The sequence below is a fragment of the Barbus barbus genome (assembly GCF_936440315.1).
Source record: "Barbus barbus genome assembly, chromosome: 42".
NCBI classification, from domain to species: domain Eukaryota; kingdom Metazoa; phylum Chordata; class Actinopteri; order Cypriniformes; family Cyprinidae; genus Barbus; species Barbus barbus.
Window position 1 is genome coordinate 4,181,391 of NC_136720.1, and position 20,954 is coordinate 4,202,344.

Here is a 20,954-nt window from a genome sequence, read left to right on the forward strand (position 1 = left end):
AAAATAAAAGTCTTGTCATCATGCTGCTGTCTAAAATGAAATAATAATAATAATAATAATAAAAAATACAAATTTAAATGCCAGAGTTGATTTATTGGTGAAATGTATATGTAAGCAAATGTTGTCCAGTGGTGTGTTGAAAATATTAAGGACTACAAATTAAAGGATATGAGATTCTATCTTAAAGACAGAACTTTAATGTTTCCCACATTCATTTTTTTTTAATAGTAATTCATAGTAAATAGAAATAGTATAGTGTTTTGCACCATACTATAGTAAAGTACTTGAATTAATTCGTTGTGGTAATTCTATAGTTGCTGTGGTAATATAACAACTATAGGAATATACACAAATGACCCAATACTGTACTAAGTTTTCTACACTAGGGTATATTATATTACAATACACTAGTTTACTGTTGTAAAAACTATGACACCTTACATGTCCATTACTGCTCACTACATAGATAAAGACTGGGTTCTTCAATCAAACTGCTTGGGAACCATTTACGTTCCAGAGAGTCACACTGCAGACTATTTAGCAGAAAGTCTGTTGGAAAGCGTAAATGAATGGCGCATCGATGAAGGAAAATTTAGTGTGTTACCACACGCTAATATCGTTGCAGCCATACGGCAGTTAAATTGGCAGTGGCTTAACTGCTTTGGGCATAATTTGAATGTAGCCATTACCAATTCACTACAAAAGGAGAAGGCCAGTACAGACCGAGCGTTTGGCGTTTGCCGGTTCTCGAAGAGCTGGCACAGAAGACGTGAACTCATGAGAGCGCAAGAAGAGCTTAACATCCCTCATCACTCTCTCGTAACGGTAAGCTATAGGCTATCCAGTTTTATATGTTTTGATATATTTTATTCCAACACCAATATCGATAAGTATTTAATAGGCCTGACATAGCCTAACATTTTTACATAACAACCACACTGTTAATGGATAGAGTTTGACAGAATACAACATGTAAGTTAGATCTATCTTTAAAAAAAAACAATATAAAACACTATGTTTTATATTTATATTAAATGACACTCATTTTTAGAAAAAAATACAGCCCGTGATTAATATTGTTTATTTATTAATTGTAGGACTGCCCCACGCGCTGGGGCTCAAAGCTAAAAATGACTGAAAGGATTCTGGAGCAGGCTCCAGCAATACGCCGGGTGTTTGCGGATGACAAAAGCCGGCGTCCACTACCAAACTTAACCTGGCAAGATATTTCAGTCCTGGAGGCAGTAAGCAGCGGGGTAAAGCCTGTAGCAGACTTGACCGACGTTTTGTCAGGAGAGTCTTACGTTACGGTTTCGTCTGTCACCCCAGTGCTCGAGCACACACGTCGCACTTTAGCGGAATCAGATGACGACACACAGCTAAGCAGAAAAATTAAGACGGGCATTTTGAAGGAATTAGACTCCAAATATGACAATACCGCAACCCAGAAACTTCTCCGAATCAGCGCTATGCTTGATCCCCGCTACAGAGGTGGCTTTAATTTGGACAAAATGGAGCAAACTAAGAACGAACTCCTTGATGCCATTAATGACTGCCTTCAAAACAAAAATCACGAGAATACTGAAGAAGAACAACCAAGCACGAGCTCTCAAGAAACGCCTTTGAAAAAGAAAAAAATCACATTGAGTGGTCTCCTTGGAAAGGCCAAAAAACCCCCCACAAGCGACGCGGATCGGGCAGCGACTGAGCTTACGGCCTATCTTTTGGAGGATGTAATTGACGGAGAAGAGAATCCACTTGCGTGGTGGAAGAATAACGAACGTCGCTTTCCCCTCATGTCTTGTGCAGTCCGAAAATTCTTGTGTGTGCCTGCAACAAGTAGTCCGTCGGAGAGGGTTTTTAGCACAGCAGGTCAAATTGTCACTCCATTCCGTAACGCTTTAACCCCGGAAAAGGTGAATATGCTGTTTTTCCTGTCCAGAAATCTGCGTTAGATGAACTCCTCAGGCAATGTTTAATAAATGTTAGGTTCAATAGCCGTGTGGAGTTTTTCCGTTTGTTTGTTTTATTCTTAAGCGTTATAACATATAATATGTTATAAATATATTGGGTCTTAAATCGAAATAATGCATTTTAATTTTTAGTTGTGATTTTCGAACGCAGTTGATTGAATTTTTTTTTTTTGGACGCCCACCATTTGTTTTCAAACGGAAGAATTTGTTGAATAGCCTATATGGGTTGCTGATAAATGCAGTTTGTCAATAAATTGAATTTGATTTGCTTTTTCTGTGTTTCATTTGCTTAATTATTATAATCCTATTATTTCTGTTCTGCTAGTGCTAATTAATGTTTAATATTTCTAAAGATATTTTAAACTGTAGTCAAAGTATAGGCTACAGTGTTGCTTTTTAACGCGCTTCTCTGCACAATGAAAATAGACACAGCGGCTTTTTATCAACCTTTTAATGATGTGCTTTAAGGTGTATGCATGCATTAAAAACAAAAAAGGTAAGTGAATGATAGGCTTCTACTAGGCTATTAAAATTTATATTTAGCTCCTTCCTCTTTATAGCCTAATTGTTATTTTCCGATATTTTCGGTAATCTTGTGGTACTGATTTTCAACATCGACATCGTGATTCTTAGGAGACATCGTCGATATATGATAATATCGTCATATCGCCCAGCCCTAATACAGTATAATACACTTTACTATAGTATGGTTCAAAAACACTATAGTATTAGAAGGCAAACAGTGGGATTTAGAAGTAACAATATGTGACCCTGGACCACAGAACCAGTCTTAGATTTATACATCAACTGAAAGCTGAATAAATAATATTTCCGTTGATGTATGGTTTGTTAGGATCGGACTATATTTGGCTGAGATACAATGCAATGCATATTACTAATCAAAAATGAAGTTTTGATATATTTACAGTAAGAAATTTACTAAATATCTTCATGGAACATGATCTTTACTTAATATCTTAATGATTTTTGGCATAAAAGAAAAATTGATAATTTTGACCCATACAATGTATTTTTGGCTATTACTACAAATATATCCCAGCGACTTAAGACTGGTTTTGTGCTCCAGGGTCATATATATAATCTTAGTGTGATTTAAAGGGTTTCTACACACACAAACTTCTATATTCTGATTATTATACTATAAAATATGTTATTGTTGATAGCATTCTTACATGTTGTGTTTAGGCAGATTTTTATTTTACTCAGGAGAGATCGACACAAAACCAGTTAGTTAACCCAACAATAAATGTATGTGTTGTCTTGGAATAATATGATTTTCCATCTGCATATGAAAACATGAGAAGTTAAAAACATGGATAGGCATAGTCTTAGAATCTGAAAGTGAAAAGCGTTCTTTACTTGCTTCCTTTCCGTTAAACAGCAGTGGGCAGAATGGGCGACGCCGACACTGTGAACTCAAGTAAGTGTTAGGCGCATGACACTAAAATAAGAAAACAACAAAAGAACCAAAACGCAAATTATATTATACTGAAAAACATTTATTTTTTCCTTCTTAGCCTGGACAAGGGTTTCACAAACACACACGCACGCAAACGTCATGGAGGGAAACTGAAAAACATTCATTTTCTTTAATGAAAAACATACTGAAAAATAGTATGTTTTACTGAAAAACATTCTTTATTTTCTTCATCTTAGCCTGGACAAGGGTTTCACAAGCTCGCTTTCGTTGTTTGGCCGCATGCCTCCTTCTGGCCAGAGCCTCCTCTTCTGCCTTGGTTCTTCTGGCTGCGGCAGCGCTTGAGGATGGCTGGCAGTCGAACACCCTCCGTCTCTCCATCTCCTTCAAGGCTGCTTGCTTTTTTAAAGCTTTGTCCTTACTTCCAGCCGACAGGATGTTTTGACACATCTTCTGATCCACTGGCCCATACTTTATGTTTTCTCTATTGAACATTTCTACTGCAGTCTTCTTTTGGGTCAGCATGGTGTGTTTCACAGTTTGGATGGCACTCAGAGTGCTGATGCTCATGCTGCCACTTTTTGAGTCAATGATTTCTGACATGTAACTGAAAGATGACTCAATAAGTGGTCCATGGAACACAGACAATGCTGTCTGTGCTGTTTTGTTGAGTGCTGGGTACCTTCCTGTATCAGAAACATCTGCCCACCAGCTGACAGCATCTTCTCCATCAGTGAATGTTGGCAGGCTCTGGTCCACACCTTACTGGAGAATCTAAGGCAAGATAAGAACTATTTAATTATCCCACCAGGGACATTTAACCTCCACAGAAGCAAGATATAGGGTTAAAAATTAAACAACAACAGTAAACATCAAAAGCATCCATACACAAGACTCACAAACACATTACATACTAATAATAGGGACGTGCATTATTCAGCTAACCTCTTGCTGAACATCCACATCAGCAGGGAGAAACTTGCTTAGCATCTCCATCAGTTCTCTCAGCAGATGTCCAGTCTTGGAGTGACCCCTTGCAATAGGGTCAACAGCAGACAGGCACTGCAGGGTCATGCTCTCCAGTGGCAGCTTGCTCTGCAGGTATTCCCCACAAGCAATGTATCCCTGGAGTACTTGGTCCAGGAAGGGCTTCAGCATCTGTATAAATATTAACAATAACACACTGGTATAGTAGTGCTCCTTTACCATTGGCAAATGTTTTGTGTCCAAAAGTTGGGTAACTAATTTTAAACCACTCACATGGTGTTTTTGATGCAGTGAGTGCTCTGCCAAAGTGCCCAGAACCATTGCCTGATAGTAAAGCAAATTAAAATCATTAAAATGCAACCTTGCAAATTATCCCTACATAGATCTACTATGATGAAATTGTCTGCCTGTATTATATGGCTGATATACAATATACAGTATATATCAAAATACATTTCTGTTCAATAATTATTAATGCATTTTATTTGCAGTGCTCTTCACACTGAATAAACAATCTCAAAGTGCTAGTGTTCAAAATATAATTCAACCAACAATTCATTCAATTTTCTGTATAAATACTTGGTACTAAACCTCTGCATTCGCAACACGCTGAAACGGGGACACAGGTAATTTCCCTCTCTCCCTCTCTCTCAATGCTTCTGGTCCCTGGGTCTCATGAACAGCATTATCAGGGGGACTACAAATGCTCCTGGATGTCAAAATTGTCAACACTTTTTCTCTGTGTTTGGATGTGGCACAGTGGGATATTAGGGCATGCACCCCCTTCTTGGCATAGTTTATTTCTTTTGTACATAAGGTACATCTGGCATGTCCTGCCTTATCTATTTTTCTGAAATACAATGACAGAGGCACTGTATGCTCAACACCCTGCACTTCCTGCCTCACTTCCACCTTGAGCCATGCCCAGCTCCACTTGCACCTCCCTGCTGAGTCTAATTGTGCTACATACAATGAGTCCTCCTCATTCAGCTCCCTCATTCTAAAATGGAAAATAAACACAGGATAAGTTAGCCAATCTCATCGAACCAAGGACTGCTTGGTGTTTTCAAGATATAAGGCTACTCTAATTCTGAGCTGCCCTGGGTGGGATTTAACATGAATATTCATTACAAGGCTGTAGCACACAATGCAATGCAAAGATTTCAAATGACAGCTTCGGATGCAAAATGTAGCCCTTTATTATACAGAAATTTGCTGTCGGCGAGTTTGGTGCATTAGCCTTGCACGTTCGCCAGATTCTAAATAGACATTGTTTACAAGTAATGCGGCGCATCCAATGCAAGAAGACGTCAAATTGCTTTGTTACACTGTATTACTCTCGCATCAGCTGTTGTCTAAACAGTCACATCTACCCACATCAACACATCAAAAACGCTTTAAAAGTAGGGCTACGCTTGGGCTACATCCAGCTGACTTGAATGACTGCTGCGCACACGACAACCTCCATAACATGTCGTTAATCAGGGTAGCTCAGAATTGGAGTAGTAGCCAGAACTCAGGGCAGAGCACCTGGCTTAAGTTAGGGGCTAATGATAAGGTCTGAAATACTATATACATACGTAGCAAGCTAAATGGTTAACTTTAGTTAGCAAGACGGTCAGACAATGTAGGAATTAACATTACAACTAGCTAATAATGTTAGATGGATAGAAAATTTGCTATCTTGCTAACGGAAATTCCAGCATTGGATCCGCTTGTATTGCTTGCTATTAAGCATTTTGCTCGAAGCATAGGCTAACTGTATGAAAAAAAACCGCTAACTTAGCTGACGTTATTTGACTTAAGCAAACAAATATCTGTTGTTTAGCTCCAAAAAGACTGACTTACCTTGAATTCAATTTCCATCAGAGTTTCCACATTAGGTCAGGTGTCTCTGGACAGGCGCGAACACAGATGGAAGTGTGTTTCAAGATCCTGAAGCAAGCGCTGAGATTTCGATTGGTCCAGAAAAAATGTCATTTATAAGAATTGTCCAATAATGGCCTACATGGCACGCAAGCCCACCCCCACCTCCCTCTCTTGACAGGCGCGAGCTCAGTAGAGATTCCGATCGGCCCAGATGTCAATTAATGCAAGCGCCGCCCCCCCCCCCCCCCCCCCCCCTAAAAAAACTCTCCGGTTCTACACGATTCACGTGAATGACCCAATTGACAATGAAAGCAGCGATTGTCGCCGAAAAGCGACAAGTTTGCAGGTATGCATGTTCCCCTGGACATCAGGATGCGCCTACCCTACAAGAAGTTGAGTCCCAGATTTGTTGGCCCCTTCACCATAATCAAGCAAGTCAACCCAGTCACTTACCAGCTTCAGCTTCCCCCTCAGTACAGGATTCACCCCACATTCCATGTTTCACTGCTCAAACCTTACCACTCTCCTGTTTCTCCCCCCACAGAGCCTGGCCTGACGGAGGAACCCCCTCTCCCATTGATCCTGGAAGACGGCGCCATCTACCAGGTTAAGGAGATCTTGGACTCCCGGCGCCGTGGTGGTCGGCTGGAGTATCTCGTAGACTGGGAGGGCTACGGCCCAGAAGAGAGATCATGGGTTCCCAGAGATGATGTTCTTAATCCTGTCTTACTTGAGGAGTTCCATGCCAGCCATCCGGAACGGCCAGCACCCAGAGGGAGGGGAGACCACCACAACGTTGGGGTCCTCGGGACACAGATCTGCCAGGCTCTGTCACCAGCCAATCACAACGCACTCCCTCACCTGAGTACTGATCACACGCACCTGCACATCATTATGCCACTCATCAGCCACGTCATAAAGACACAGCTCTATGCCTACTACTTACCTCCTTGTCTACTTACCTGCAGTGTTTCCTCCCGAGTGTGTTCTCCAGCGATCCCCAGTCAGTCTGCTCCTGTATTCTGTCCAAGTCAGCCATCCGGGTGAGGTGTGTGTCTAGTTCCAGTTCCAAGCTCTCTGTCAAGAGAAGATAGTCACAATAACCTTTCTCCAGATTACCGAAGACCCCTTACCAGTCTCACTCCTTGTTGCTCACCTGTTTGACAATAAATCCCAGTTTATACATCTCTCTGTCCGCGTCCTACTTCTGTAACAATGGCTACTATGGCCACCATTATTTTCCAGCACTGCCTTAACCCTCCTGGGCATAGAGTTCACCAGAGCTTCACACCTCTTCCACTCCTCCATATCGACATCACGGAGCTAGTGGATGTTAGAGACCCTGCGCTCCTCCACCTTCCGTTTGATGATGCCCCACAGATGCTCAATAGGGTTTAGGTCTGGAGACATGCTTGGCCAGTCCATCAACTTTACCCTCAGCTTCTTTAGCAAGGCAGTGGTCGTCTTGGAGGTGTGTTTGGGGCCGTTATTATGTTGGAACACTGCCCTGTGGCCCAGTCTCTGCTTCACAGTACATGTTGGCATTCATGGTTCCCTCAGTGAAGAGTAGCTCCCCAGTGCCGGCAGCACTCATGCAGCCCCAGACCATGACACTCCCACCACCATGCTTGACTGTAGGCAAGACACACTTGTCTTTGTACTCCTCACCTGGTTGCCGCCACACACGCTTGACACCATCTGAAGCAAATAAGTTTATCTTGGTCTCATCAGACCACAGGACATGGTTCCAGTAATCCATGTCCTTAGTCTGCTTGTCTTCAGCAAACTGTTTGCGGGCTTTCTTGTGCATCATCTTTAGAAGAGGCTTCCTTCTGGGACGGCAGCCATGCAGACCAATTTGATGCAGTATGCGGCGTATGGCCTGAGCACTGACAGGCTGACCCCCCACCCCTTCAACCTCTGCAGCAATGCTGGCAGCACTCTTACGTTTGATTGCAACCATTAACCAAACTTGTACAAAATGTTAGCCAAAGTTCTGGGAACGTTCCCTGCTTGGTTGTCCAAAAGCTATCAATGTAGATAGAAATGCACAAATAATTATTGGTGTTGTTAACACTAAATTTGTTAATGTTATTTTCACCTGAAGTCTGAATCTCTCTTAACCTATTAAAAACGCAAGATTACTTAAGACTATTAAAAGGACAAGTAAAATCCACTCAATAAAAGTACCCATGCAGATCGTCCAAGGGGAACCCAGTTTGCCCCCCCCCAGAATGTACATGCTTCCATCATCTCAGGTCTCAATGATGTCATTATGTTTTCCTATGTGACAGAAAGGACATTCTTCCTTTGTTCTTATGCAGTATTGTGCCAATGTTTTAATGAGAACATGATCTGTTACCTCAACAACATCCTCAAAATAATGAAGTTAAAATTGTAATATTTTTGTTAACACATCACATTATAAGGACATTTTATAAAAAACATTTGGTCATCTGCTTTGTCAATTATGCTTTTATAATATTTTCATAAAATGGGTCAGAAAATGTTCTTCATTTGTTATTATGCAATATTATGCCAACATTTTATTAAGAGTATATACTCAAAACATCCTAAAATGACGCAGTTAAAATTTTCTATCTTTGTTAATACGTCACATTACAAGAACGTTTTATACAAATATTCCATCACCTCCGGCCTGTATGACATTCTTATAACGTAGTCACAATGTGTTTGAGAGAATGTTATTCCTTTGTTATCTTGAAACATTGTGGCAATGTTTTATTGAGCACATTATACAGGTGCATCTCAATAAATTAGAATGTCATGAAAAAGATAATTTTTTCTTGTAAGTTATTTCAAAAAGTGAAACTTTCCTATATTTTAGATTCATTACATGTAAAGTAAAACATTTCAAAAGTTTTTTTGTTTTAATTTTGATGATTAGAGCTTACAGCTCATGAAAGTCAAAAATCAGTATCTCAAAATATTAGAATATTCACATTTGAGTTTCAATTAATGACCATCTCTACAGTATAAATTCCGGGTATCTCTTGTTCTTTGAAACCACAATAATGGAAAAGACTGCTGACCATTGTTGGGCACTGTCACGAATCTGGTCTATGAACTTCCGTTTACTCCCCACCAGAGGTCACTTGCTCACCATATTGACTCTTGCACCACACTACTGTTGCACTTCACCTCAAACTACAATTCCCATAATCCATTGCACTGACGACACACGGCTGATTACACATCTTACTTAAACCATGGACTTCCTCTTCCTCTCTGCCAAGTATTGTCTAGCACTTATCACTGTCATTGCTGATAGCTACCTTACGGAGCCTTTCTTAGTCTTAGTCTTAGTCTTGCCTAGCCTGTTTACCCGTGTTTGGATTATTGCTCTCGTACCTGGATTACCCCTTCTGTCAAACCCCTTGGATATTGTACGCCGATCGCCGACCACGCCTGTTTACTTGAGTACTCTTCTGTCTTGCCCTCTCTGTTTGCTGTTTGTTCGACCCTGCCTGTTATTGACCATGCCTGTAAATAAAAGCTTGCACTTGGATCCGCATGTCTTGTTTGCCCTGTTACAGGCACATTACAATTAAAAAAGTAATTAGTTATAGTTACTAGTTACTACTCACAAATAGTAACTGAGTTGCATCATTATAAAAGTAACTATTGCGTTACTTTTTTTTTTTTTTATTCAAATGTCAAATAACTTGGATGCCCCCAATATTAAATATGTTAAATGAATGAAATGGACACTAAATAGAATAAATTATTATTAGAAACATTGTACATTAATCTGCACTATTTATCTACTGACACTTACCGTCAGTCAGTCAAGCATTATAATATGATATTATGATAATTTAGCATTATATGATGATAGAACTTTAGTAATTAAAATAACCAAGTATGAATGCATATTTGTCATGTTGACTGAACTTAGGTGGTGGTGCTTAAGATATTGTTGTCATGTAGTGTTTCTATAAAAAAATTGATAAGATAAAAAAAAATGTATAAGATAAAACTACTACGAATTCTACTACTAATAACAATATAAAACGCACTAAGGATTAATGAGCTGCTGGGTTCGTGAATATTAATTCACTCGAATTGATTTGCTGAAATTAAAACAGGGATGATAATAGGTGAGCGCCAGCCAATGAGATTGTCGTTTGCGCATTAGTTCCGCCCACTAGCAGAGAACACGGCAGTTCTTAAAAGCTGAAGAATTCCAAAGGAACTCCGTTATTTTTGAAAGGAAAATACAACAAAGAATATGGTTTACTTTGGGGGTGTCAATTCTGCATGTTATGAAAGACTCTCTTGCTCTGTATTTTTCTTTGCGCGTATGAGACAAAGCAACGGCGAGTCATGCGCCTTCACACTAGATTTTAATGTACGTCAAATACAGGTACACTGTGCATCCATTCAGATTAACTGAAAAATAAAATTAGAATAATATTATAATAAATTATATTAACGCTGCATTTTATTGTCAGTAACTGTAACGCCGTTGTAACGGGGGAAACAGTAATTTGTTTGATTACTCGTTACTGAAAAAAATAACTCCATTAGTAACTCTGTTTATTTATAACGCCGTTATTCCCATCACTGCTGCTGACTTGGCAATGATCCAGAAGACGAACATTGACGCCCTCCACAAAGAGGGTAAGTCACAGAGTCATTACTGAAAGGTGTGGCTGTTTACAGAGTGCTGTATCAAAGCATATTAAATGCAAAGTTGACTGAAGGAAGATTTTGGGTAGGAAAAGGTGCACAAGCAACAGGGATGACCGCAAGCTTGAGAATACTGTCAAGCAAAGCTGATTAAAACACTTGTGAGAGCTTCACAAGGATTGGACTGAAGCTGGAGTCAGTGCATCAAGAGTCACCACGCTCAGACGTCTTCAGGAAAAGGGCATACCAGAACCAGAAGCGAGAGAACGTCAACGAGAGAACGAAAACCAGAGACAACGTCAGAAGCGTCTTACCTGGGCTGTAGAGAAAAAGAACTGGACTGTTGTTCAGTGGTCATGCAACATGGATTCTGGTTTTAGCTTAGTTACCCTGATAGCACACGTACATCTCCGAGACATCTATTTGATGTCTGCATTTACATCTGCAAGACATATTATTTAGGGTGTTTGCTCATCTGCAATACGTCTATAGGATGTTTCCTTTTAGATGTCAAATAGACGTCTATTAGATGTCTTTAAGATGTTTATGATTTAGAATGTATGTAAAACTGACATCTGAAAGACGTCTGCCAGAAGTTTGTAGACAGCAGATGCTTTCCAGATCAAGAGATTTATAAGACATGTGAAGTTAAGTGTGACATGAGTCATAAAGGTCAATAATGCACCATGTGTACTTAGCGTTTTGAACGGCATACTTAGTTTACAATTTATTGTATGTTAAACCGAATCATAAGTAGAACTTTACTACTGTTAAGCTACTGTTTGGACGCTCTTGCCTACCCCAGATAGCACATGTACGTCTGCAAGATGTCTGCTAAAGATCTCTTGAACTGCAAAGCATCTGCTGTCTACAAACGTCTGTCAGTGTGATTCTGGAGACAGACCTTATACACCTAAATACATTGCAGATATGCTCACTGAATATAAACCTAACAGACCACTCAGATCATTAGGATTGAGTCAGTTAGAAACACCAAGGGTTCACACAAAACAAGGGGAGTCCGCGCTGCCCGCAGTTGGATTTTGAAGTTCCGCAGTTTAATGAATTAGCACTGTGCTACGTCCGAACTGACTGCGCTGTATTTTATGTATAATAATTTTCTATTTTTAACTGTTTTTAAATTAATTTAAGATAAATTTCTAAATCATTTTAAAAGTTTTTATTATTTTTTTATGATCATTTTACTTCCTTTTATGTAAAGCACCTTGAATTACCATTGCCTGTGAAATGTGCTATATAAATAAACTCGCCTTGCCTTAACAAAGTTGCATACATATATAGAACATGGGGTGCCAAATATAACGACTTTAACACAATACCATGTTTAGGTATTGCTAAAATTATCTGTACTGTTAACCTAATATAACCTGTAAAAATGACTTCAACTGATTATCCATATGACTATAAGTATTAGTGTTTGTGTATTCTAAGTTAGTTCGAGGCTGTCTCCTCTTACTCAGTTTCAACGACATTTGAACTCTGTCTTCAGTAAACTCTGTCAACTCAATGAGCTTCAAATTTGACTCCTTGTCTTCACTGAGCATACTGGTCTGTCTATGGGGTTTAACTGTAATCCCCCTACACAAGCAAAAACAGGAAAACAAAGCACTTGAGCATCTGTTTGCCAATGGCATGAGTGTTAAATAAACAGCAGCAATGAATATAAATAGTCCAGAGCCATAAGGATACATTAACAGTATACACACCAGACGTGGCCTTTACAAAGTGACATCTGGTCTCTGTTTGTGGTCTTTCAGTGATGTCTTTATGTCTTTGTGTTTCATCAGCTGTTCAGAATATTCTGTTCATCTATTAGCACCTTTTAGTTTGATTAGAATAACCAAGCATTATGTATTTGGTGGTGGTGGGGGGTTAAGACGGTTTTTTATGTCTTAAAAATACTGTAAATATTTGTAAATGTTGTAAATATATATCATTCAGTGTAAATCTTTTTATGAACATAAAAATTCAACAACTGAGCCATGAACTGAAAAAGTTTCCCCAATGTAATGAGCATAAATTATAAAATGATTATTTAACAAAGGCGGGTCCATGAGTAGCAGATGCAATGCAATATATATTCAAGTCACCACTATTTTGGCTTTACATGTTTAACAGATATAACTTTTATTGTTGCAAGAGCATTAAAATTATTACATTTCCATAAATTACTTTCAGAGTAACGTTTTAAATAACATAGTAATTTTCAAAACATAGAAACAAGCAATACACAAATAATATGTAATGTTTTCACCTTCCCCATTCAGGTTTAAAATGTAATAATTCAAGTGATAACTTCAGTGTGCAAGTGACTTAAGCTTTACTCCCAAACACAGGGCCAGCTCACTCTTCTGAATCTTCCCATCTTTATTCACATCACAGTGGCGCAGCAGAACCTCACGCAATTTATCCAGATCGACTCCTCTGATACTGGGCTGAGAGAAAGAAAGTGTTGGAATACAGAGGAAAACGGAGAAATCAAAGTAGAAAGAGACAGAGTACTAGAAACAGTTGCCAAACGTGACGATTATTAGTTGCATTATATTAGGCTTTTACATTTTTAATCAGTCAATAAATAAATAATTACATTCATGTTTAGAGCACAAACTATAAAGCATATGTTACACAATAATGTTTAATACTGAAGATTATTGACCCAAATAAACTAAAACAACAAATGCAAAAAGATTGCAGTAGTGATGTTTAAGTTCAGCTTTGTTATAAATCTCATGACTAGATTACGTGTGATGTTTAGTCACTTACCCTGACGAGCTCCATCATGTCTTTGACAAAACCGTCCACCTCTGGTCCTTCAAGTGCTCCAGTCTTACTCTAGAAAGAGAGATAACCTTTAAGAGCTGGAACTGCTTTAGCAGTGCATTGTGTTTGTTATTGTGTCGAAGTACCACATTTGATATTTATCCATCTGGTCTTGGTGGAATAGATCTGCTACGCTTCTGCTGCTGCTGCAGAGCAAGTACTGAGACTTGCTACTGCCAATACATCCACAACATGCTGCTGTGAACATGTAATAAATACTGCTGCTGCACATATAACATATATGAAATAACCCCCATATAGCATATATGAATAACCCCATTGCACATGTATACAGGTGGAGCTGGGTAAGGTGGAGGGTTTCTGAAGGGTAGCGTGATTTTGCCAAGAAAGACATGTTCTTGGATCAACATCTTTTATTGATCCTGGATCAACATTATTGTCTAAAAATATAGACTTAACCCAATCCCTACCCCTAAACCTAACCCTACCCATAATGTATTCCAAAAATCAGAGGGAAATGATAGCTGATTAACAAGGGTGTAGAAGCACCTAAGCCTGATCATAAGCCTAAAACAGATATTTCCTGAAAAGTTCTCTCTCAATTCTGATTGGTTGATTGGAATGTTGTTCCAGGATCAACAAGGATGTTGATCCAAGAACATGTTGGTGAAATCACGCTCACCGTTTCGGAAACTTCTACAGCAAGCACTAGCCAAGTATTTTTATGTTGAGCAGTGAGCTCATTGGCTGCTGATACAAAAAGAACCAGGCAGCTGCGCCATGTGATAATGATGTCATTATGTCCGATTGAGTTTGATCTATCAGATTGCGCCATCTAGAGTTTCATGCCAGAACTTTGGATTTGTTCTTAGTCTTTCTGGAGGCCTTTGAAAATTGAGCCATCAACCAATCATTGTTATTGCCATGTCGGGACACAATAACACATGGCATTTACAACTCAGGTGATTTAAAATCATGCACAGGTCATGTTTGTATTAACAACAGTAGAAAGATTAAAAATTGTTCTTACAACATCATAATATACAAAGATCTTCTCAAAGTCTCTTTTTCTCTCCTCTTGACTGCTGTCCTGAAGAAGGTAGGAAATAAAGAGGGCATTTGCAGCAAATTATTACATTTAGGATCACAAAAGATTAAATGAATTAGATATAAAGTACTAACATCCATTTTGAACTGCAACAGGAAGTTGTCTTGCAGAGCCAGAATTCTGGGGAGGAAATGCAGTTTCATACTTGAACTCCACAACAGTGACACTTTTATCAAACTGAATTGGATCTGCATTGAGCTGAATAACTTTTGCCATTTACAATTTTCAAATTTCAGTCTGGTGGATTTAGCATGTAAATCATGTAGTTTACATATTACTATATTCATTGAGTTTAAATGCAGTTTGGATGCTTTAGTTGTCACTAGACTAACAAAAGAGTATTAAATTGCCACCTGTGTGTTAATGGCAGCCACGTAATTAGCATTTTAACCTAAATGGATTCTAATATGTGATTGATCTGACTTAGGCAGCAACTCATCATACAAATGTTTTATAAGACAGTATAATTATACTTTTTGGATTAGTCTCTTAAAAATGTGTTACTAAGTTGTGTAACAGAGTGCTTGCTTCTCACTTTCAACAACACAAGCATACACACAAAGACCCATTCTCACCCTTAAGGTCTAAACAACTCCACGAGCACAGAAGAAAAGCACTATTGTTAAACACACATCACCTAGCTAGATCATTAAGATCCAATCGCCCATCTTTGTTTTTGTCAAAAATGCTCATCTGCAAGACACAAAAGCAAAGTATACATGATTAGAAAAGTGTTGAGCATTTTCCAAGCCATTCTCCAAACAAAATCAACTCAAAAAATAACATTACTCTTATTTTCAGACAAACTGTCAGTTTCTAAAATTGCTAATTGAGGACTTGCCTGTACAGAAATAGTCATTTTGAAAAATCAGTATACCAATGTGGTATACAACATATGCTCTAGGCATATCAGTCGCCTGAAAAACAAACTGCCATAGAGGGCATCATTGGAAAACACATGAACAGCTAAATGCTATTCACTTTAATGAGTAACACTGACCCTTGCTGTGTGTAATGGAAAAAACCCACACTCCTGAGACTAGGTCAAAGGAAGGTTAATGCATGGGTGACCAGCCGCAGTTGACTGAGGCAAGCATGAAAGATGATCAGGACAGTTGATGGGCCACTGCTGCAAGTCCTCACGAGAGCTTATTTGTATGTGTTTAACGCCTTGTCAATTTAAACATTCAAGATTTTTTAAAGCATTAAAGCACCTGACGTGAAAGAACTCAACTGAGTACTCATGCGCTGTGTTCATTGCGCACACAGAGACCCTAGTCTCAGGCAGTGTGTGAACAAAAACACACCTTGCCAGTTTAAACATAACCCCACAACCCCAGCTACGGCCCTGATTTTGGGTCATGCTGATTATGTATTGCATTTGCACTGCTCCAGTATAAACCACAACAACAACAACTTACAGTACAAATATTAAATGGCAAGCTATGTGTCAAGATGTAACCATACAGAGGTGCGTCATTTGAGAAGTTTAGGTTTATACAAATAATTAATAAATGGGGAAGAATAAAAAATCAGCAGTGTTACCATGGTATTTGTGTATTCATCCAACTTCCTAGGGGGAATATTCTTTTTGTGCTGCTGAAACAAGTCATTCAAGAAACCCTGCCATCATAAATAGACAAACAATCAAAACACTACCCTCGATATTCAAACTTTGTCAGTGATTGTCATAACATGTTAATGTAACTGACAGTCTCTGCCAATAAAACATGTGTATGCATTTACCTTGAGCTCCATGGCAGATATGTAGCCACTGCTGTCAGCATCATATTTCCTCCAGATCTATCATGGGAAATGTGCAAAACTTTTTTAACAATCATCCCACACTACTACAGCTGGTGTATATATATATATATATATATATATATATATATATATATATATATGTATGCGTGTGTGTGTGACCATGGGCCACAAAACTAGTCATAAGGGTCAATTTCTCAAAATAATGAATAAATAAGCTTTCCACTGATGTATGGTTTGTTAGGATCGGACAATATTTGGCTGAGATACAACTATTTGAAAATCTGGAATCTGAGGGTGCAAAAAAAAACATCTAAATATTGAGAACATCGCCTTTAAAGTTGTCCAAATGAAGTTCTTAGCAATGCATATTACTAATCAAAAAAAAGTTTTGATATATATACAGTAGGAAATTTACAAAACATCTTCATGGAACATGATCTTTAATTAATATCCTAATGATTTTTGGCATAAAAGAAAAATCGATCATTTTGACCCATACAATGTATTTTTGGCTATTGCTACAAATATACCCCAGCGACTTAAGACTGGTTTTGTGCTCCAGGGTCACACACACACACACACACACACACACATATATATATATATATATATATATATATATAATTGATAGTCATCAAACGGCTCAAACTACAACCTGAAATTTATTTAAAAATGTTGTGATTTAATTGGTGTGAGCTGGAGTAAAGGTTTACCTTCATGAACTCCACGCTGTTATCCAGTGGAGCTTCTCTACGAAAGATAAGAAGGAAGTTCTCATCCTCCGGCAGGATCATGTTGGCGAGCTGGTATAAATGCAAACAGACACATTCAATAATATGGGTTTATTAACTAACACAGGGTTTAATGAGAACAAATGTTATTCTGTCTCTACTCATAAAAGTCAATTGCTTCCCTAAGTGTTTCTTTACATAGCCAAAACAAAGATTTCTATAAAACGTATTTAATCATAACACTGAATGGCAGCAGTAAGACACGATATTGTAAACATATAAAGACATGAAAATGTAAAGTCTGTTAAAATAATAGAATAACTGGTATGCGTTTTTCAGATAATGACTTGACTTTTGTCAGATAAAATGACCACTACATTACTACATTAATGACAGCACTAATGGTTCTGATTACTGGAACTATAGTTGCATCTAATCCAGTGTTTTAACCATCCAGAGCCTCACTTTTCAACTGTACAAATGGGATGGAAGCCAACCAAACCATTAACATAACAAAGATGACTGACACTTTTAATGTGGTTAATGTAACTTGGTGCAACCGTGCTGGAAACAGCCGGAAGCCATAAAGTGGCTAGATACCATCTGCAGCCGCAGAAAAACCTTTGCCATCACTGCACGCAAACAGCAATTCAGCTATGTTTGTTTTTCTCTGCACACAGAATGACTAATTATAAAATAACAGCCTGGAAGTAATGTATCCACTTTCGCTTGAAAACTATTCCTTCTTTTAAGGTTGCTCTTTTTTTTGCCAGTTCCATCCTTTTCTGCAGGACTAACAATAATGAAAGGAAAATGTCAAATAAATTGTGATGTACTTCATGGATCGCCAAGCGTCCATCAGATGTGAGATCATAGGTAGACATAAAGCTCTTCTTTATCTTCTGCACTCTCTCCTCTGTAATCTTATCCTAAAGACAGAAGAGAAAACAAACTGGTTACTGTGACTACATTTCCATCATTCATCTCTTATTAGTTCCCCATCATCACTCTGCACAGCCAATGGACTGGAACAGCTGTGCCCCAATAGAGCTGCTCATAAGATATTCCATGAACATCTGACACAACCATTATTTATTAGAAGCCTTTTTACATAACAATAACCCTCATTCACTGGGTTATAGAATCAGTATCATAGAGAGCATTTGTTTTTGTGTTGTTGTTTAGTAGGGACGTGCAAGTTAATGAACATCAGCGTAAAATACAAAATGTCTTCAAGTTGGGTTATAGCACCTTTGCTAGAACACTGAAAATCTATTTTTATCTTGTATGTCTAACCACAGTTTCCTGAAAATAAAGTGTTGTTTGGTTTCTTGAGACGTTGCACGAGTTCCTGAGTAACAGTCTAATATAACAGTTCAAATATATCTGTTTTGAGTCTACTCTACATTTGCACACCCATACTTTTTAAAAACCATGATAACCATAGTTTCCATCCAAACAACATACATATTGTAGCTATAATAAAACTTTTCTGCAGCGTTCCACAAGAAAATGACAGAAAATATAGAGAAAAAAAAATTGTTTAGGATCACAAAGATTTTTAAATTCTGTCAAAAGGTGGTTCAGTTTCGTCCACTGGCAGTGTATCTTAAGTATCTGCTGCTGTGAAAGGTAAACAGATGTTAAATGGCTGTTTTGTGTTATATTAGAGGGCGAGGGAACAGATCCTAGTGTGTAAACAGCCAGAGAGCACTTACAGAAAGAGTATGTCTAATGTGCTTCCATATAACTGCACAATGTAATCAATAACACCCGTCTCATCAAAAACAGTTTGAATAGTGATGTGTTTTAAGGTTTTTGTACGTTCAAATGTCTCAGATAGCACACGTACGTCTGCAAGATGTCTTTAAGATGTCAGTTTTACATACAATCTAAATCATAAACATCTTAAAGACATCTAATAGACATCTAAAAGGAAACATCCTATAGACGTATTGCAGATGAGCAAACACCCTAAAAAATACAGATGTAAATGCAGACGTCAAATAGATGTCTCCGAGATGTATGTGTGCTATCAGGGGTAATACACCACTGGACTTTTGATTCCAAGTATTTTTTACATACCTTTGACCCCAATTTTTCCAGCATGTGACGAAAAAAGTCATCCAACTCTTTTCCTTCAATGTAGCCATTATCTGCAGAAAAGTATTTATCTAGATTTTATCTTATGATCAGATTAACAGAGGGTATTCATATCTAAAAATGCATCGCTATGTAAATAAGCAAACCTTTAAATAACAATAAACAGACATAATTTGAAAAAATTCTCACCATCAGCATCAAAGTGTTGCCAGATCTGTAGAAAACCAGCAGCATCTAGATTAGCAAAGGCACAGTCCATGATGGAAATATAAATGATACAGTGATATAGAGCAAGAACAGAAATGTGATGCAGCTGTGCGCAGAGAAGGATGCTTTCCTTTGACTCACTGAATAAACACAGAATAAAACCCCTCCTCTTTCACACCACTCTTAACAGTCATCAGCTGAAAGCCTGATACGATCTGAATCAAACTAAGTAGTTTTCCTTTTTAAAATGTGCCTGTTACTGTTTGTCAGTAGAAAAATCTACATCAGGTACTGAGCTGTATAAACTGTGTGACTTTGCCATAAGCAAACCCTATGGCCCATGTTTATTAGTTTTTCTATTACATTATTCGTATAGATGTTTGCTTATGTTTTCAGTTGTTTGAAGAAGACGTTGGATACTTTATTTTCTAGTCTAAGGCGCACATTAGACAGAATTTAAAAAAAAAAAGAAATCAAGAATTTTCTTTATTTTATTAGTTTGTCAACTAAAAAAAAACTTTTCTTACCTTTGTCTCTGGGTTCATGCATGTTTGCGAGGGTATCAAGTTCTTAATAAATCACTATTATAAAATAAAACAATGTTTATTTTACTGTGATTTATTTAGTATATTTATTTTTTTGCAATGGGACATTGCCTATACATTTACCTTTTAAGAAATGTGAAAGCTAAATGGCTCAACATAAAAACCACCCATTAGGTGGTAAGATGCACTATGCAGCTCACCACTAATCAGCATCCGTTTCTGTGGCGAGTCGTGGATTCTGCAATCTTGTGTAGTCATTTGTGTAAACTTAAGGCTGGAATATACAACACAACTTTTAAAATCTGAACGCATTTTTAAAACACTAGGCATCATACACTTGCCAACTTTGTAAACAGTTACAGAGTAAAAAAAAACAGCACACTATGTATGAGCTAAGTACACTAAAGAGAAGATCACATTATCAGACTTTTAGTTTTCTGATCACAGTGACAGATATTTGAGCCAGAGGGGTGTCTGACATCTGGGCTAGATGTGGCCCACATTTACCTTTGTTGGATCCAAAATACATATGTAATTAAAGGCAGGGTAAGCAATTAAAAAAAAGTATTAGAAAACCGAGTCGGGCCGAGTACCAAAACAAACTTGTGGCCAATCAGCAGTAAGGGGCGTGTCTACTCATGATGTGGAGGAGAGAGCATTCAGTGAACAGCCGAGCCGAGCGACAGAAAGATAGAGATGGCAGATAAAAAACAAAAGAAGAAAACGTCTACAGAATGATAAGACAAGAGGAAGGACCCGTGTAAATATCGG

At 38.1% G+C, this 20,954-nt stretch overlaps 1 protein-coding gene across 1 annotated transcript; it reads right to left on the minus strand.

Annotated features, from left to right (window-relative positions):
• Positions 1-13,040: 13,040 nt before the first annotated feature.
• On the minus strand, positions 13,041-19,855 carry LOC306861668 (secretagogin-like). The gene is made up of 11 exons (XM_079404072.1): positions 19,621-19,855; positions 19,414-19,484; positions 18,165-18,257; positions 17,311-17,400; positions 16,577-16,633; positions 16,376-16,453; positions 15,468-15,523; positions 14,905-14,950; positions 14,753-14,812; positions 13,705-13,773; positions 13,041-13,376 (listed from the first exon to the last, which is right to left on the minus strand). The coding sequence occupies exons 1-11, from the start codon at positions 19,688-19,690 to the stop codon at positions 13,239-13,241; spliced, it is 828 nt and encodes a 275-aa protein (XP_079260198.1). The 5' UTR covers positions 19,691-19,855; the 3' UTR covers positions 13,041-13,238.
• Between the last annotated feature and the right edge of the window lie 1,099 nt (positions 19,856-20,954).